This window comes from Aristolochia californica, unplaced genomic scaffold (genome assembly GCF_029961685.1).
Source record: "Aristolochia californica isolate CCGP_79_NKW_82.1479 unplaced genomic scaffold, dmAriCali1.0.hap1 SCAF_13, whole genome shotgun sequence".
NCBI classification, from domain to species: Eukaryota; Viridiplantae; Streptophyta; class Magnoliopsida; order Piperales; family Aristolochiaceae; genus Aristolochia; species Aristolochia californica.
In genome coordinates, this window is record NW_027181804.1 from 6,496,429 (window position 1) to 6,498,906 (window position 2,478).

Here is a 2,478-nt window from a genome sequence, read left to right on the forward strand (position 1 = left end):
CAATACCTTAAATGATTGGAGGTTGTTTTTTTATTTTAAGAGCAATTTAGACCTTGCTCAGAATTGTTTTAGGATGCTCAAGTGACTGATTCCTTGATATTATGTTATTGGATCAAAACAGGAACATTTTAATAAGTTTTTAGTGTTTAACTTTAATCATCTTTGATAGTATGAGTGTTGAAATTGTAATTTTGCCATAGAGAACTGTTTTAACTTGGTTTCTGTAAACAAAGAAATGCTAACAGTGATTTGTTAAACAGAAAGCCAATAGAACTAGATTCGTTTCTGATCTTTCAAATGTGGGACAGGATGATATAATCCAAATCCCCCTGTCATCTCGTTCCTTTCCATGAAAATTTAAACTCTGCAACAGCCATGTGCATTGCATGCTTCATTTTACGATAAGGCTTGAGACAAGGAACCTAACATGGAAGCTACCTTCCCCAATCAGTTAGGTATTAGAGCTCTTGCTTTTTCAATTTCAGTCACATGTAGAAGTAAAAAAGAAGCAAGATGCTTCTGGGAGTGTTAGATCCTTGGCGTTCGAATGTATAAAACAGAGTACGTATCTTTACTACAAATCCGTTAAAGGACAATACGATGAGGGACCCAAGAACTGATCATGTTCATGAAAAACTGCTTCGATTTGAACAGACCTTGTGTGCCCAAATTCACATCTCTCAGGAAAAAAAAAGGAAAAACAAAACAAAAAAAAAAGGAAATCAAAACCCAATTATTTCTGAAAGATCTCCACGCCGTTGAAAACCCTTATTTCGAAATGTTAGATTTACGGTGAGACCATTGACGTCTCATAGTGATGAAGGATAAGAGGCAAGCATGGCTTCCATGGTGGAAGAAACTGGTGGAAGTCCTTCGTGACCATTCAACTGGCGATCAACTTGTTCCCAGAGTAGAAAACTAGGGCAGCGCTGTGAATCCACCCACTCGCTTAACTCATTCCTTTCTAAGCTTTGGCCTGCCACTGCCACCTCTCCCTCCTCCTCTATGCTACATGATTGTACCTGAATGGGCACCATGTTCTCCAAGTTGTCCAATAATGGCGGCAAGTAGTCCGAATCCATGGTTCCTGAATAACCAAAGGACGAGGCGACGGCTGGAGCTGAGGCTTGCTCATGATGGTGATTCATTTGCCATGCTTCTGTGTTTAGGCCACCTGCTTCATGAATTACGTAGTCACTTCGTGTACAGGAGGTATTCGAACAATCGACTAAGTCATTATTCTCAATCATGAAGAGAGGGCATGGAGACGAGAAGAGGGTTTCCTGCAGTGGCTTTGTTGCTAACTCGTGGTGCAGTGTGTCAAGTTGATTGGGACCATAAGAATTGATCTGATCGATGGAGGGTGAAACTGGTAAGCTGGTTGGAGCTGGAGGTGGAGGCTTTCGTATCTTCTTCTTGATCCATGAATTCCAGTAATTCTTTATCTCATTATCAGTCCTTCCAGGCAAGTGGCTTGCAATATGAGCCCATCTACAGGATCACAGATGAAAGTAGAAATAAAAATCAGAACTGGTTTTTTATTTCTTAGTCAACCTGCATTGAACTCTAGCCCTGGACTTACAACTCTGCTTATAAATTGCACGCAGATGCCCACTCTCATGTCAATGCACTAAATCTAGAAAATGCAAAAGAAAGAAAAGAAGAAACAGGAAACACAGAAAGATTCATCGGACCTGTTTCCGACAATGCTATGAAGGCTAATTATCATTTTCTCTTCTTCTTGAGTAAACCTTCCTCTGCGAATATCTGGCCTCAAGTAATTGATCCACCTCAAACGACAGCTTTTCCCACACCTTTGCAGCCCTTTATAAAAAAAACAACAAGCCTCGGACAGAAATAAAATCAAACAAAGAAAGAGAAACTGATAAATATATCGAAGAAGACGAACGGACAACGAGCATTTATTTCCAGTAGCAGTAGTAGTCTTCCGTATCGAAGAAGAGTGCTTACCTGCTTTTTCCGGAACCTCGCTCCAGCAACCATAGCCATGGGTGGTTATGTAGCGGACGAGCTTCTCGTCTTCCTCCGGCGACCAGAGACCCCTCCTGACCTTTTGTTGGTTGCAGCAGGAATGGTGCCCCATCCGTCTCTTCTTCTATGTGTTGTTTCTTGTAGGGTGGTTTGTTTGTTGTTTTTCTTCATCTACTTTTGTTGCTGCTGCTGATGCTTCATCTTCCTTGCTTGATTCAGTTGGGAGGACCAAAGTGTTGAATAAGGGAGCAAAAAGCCAAGCGTGTCTTTCGCTCTTTAAACCCTGCACCACCCCAGACAATAGCACCGGATGGGCCCCCCCCGACCCCTTCTACTTTCTATCTAACCCTAAAACGACACAGCATCAACCTCAGATTCAGCTTCTCTCTCTGTCTCTCTCTCTCTCTACGTTACGTACTCTACTGCTGAGATAACACGACCAGAAGAATCACGTACTCCGCGCCCATGACAACGTCACCGTAAATC

General features: G+C 42.1%; 1 protein-coding gene across 1 annotated transcript; it reads right to left on the reverse strand.

Annotated features, from left to right (window-relative positions):
• Positions 1 to 552: 552 nt before the first annotated feature.
• Positions 553 to 2,225, reverse strand: LOC137948634 (MYB-like transcription factor 4). The gene is made up of 3 exons (XM_068794746.1): positions 1,972 to 2,225; positions 1,695 to 1,824; positions 553 to 1,491 (listed from the first exon to the last, which is right to left on the reverse strand). Exons 1-3 carry the CDS (start codon positions 2,102 to 2,104, stop codon positions 810 to 812), a joined length of 945 nt encoding a protein of 314 aa, XP_068650847.1. The 5' UTR covers positions 2,105 to 2,225; the 3' UTR covers positions 553 to 809.
• Between the last annotated feature and the right edge of the window lie 253 nt (positions 2,226 to 2,478).

Excerpts from the sequence above, each read along its gene's own strand:
- LOC137948634 (XM_068794746.1), bottom strand. The coding sequence starts at position 2,104 with ATGGGGCACCATTCCTGCTGCAACCAACAAAAGGTCAGGAGGGGTCTC. Across the intron at positions 1,825-1,971 it reads CGAGGTTCCGGAAAAAGCAG|GGCTGCAAAGGTGTGGGAAA; the intron begins GTAAGCACTCTT and ends TTTTTTATAAAG. Across the intron at positions 1,492-1,694 it reads CATAGCATTGTCGGAAACAG|ATGGGCTCATATTGCAAGCC; the intron begins GTCCGATGAATC and ends GTGATCCTGTAG.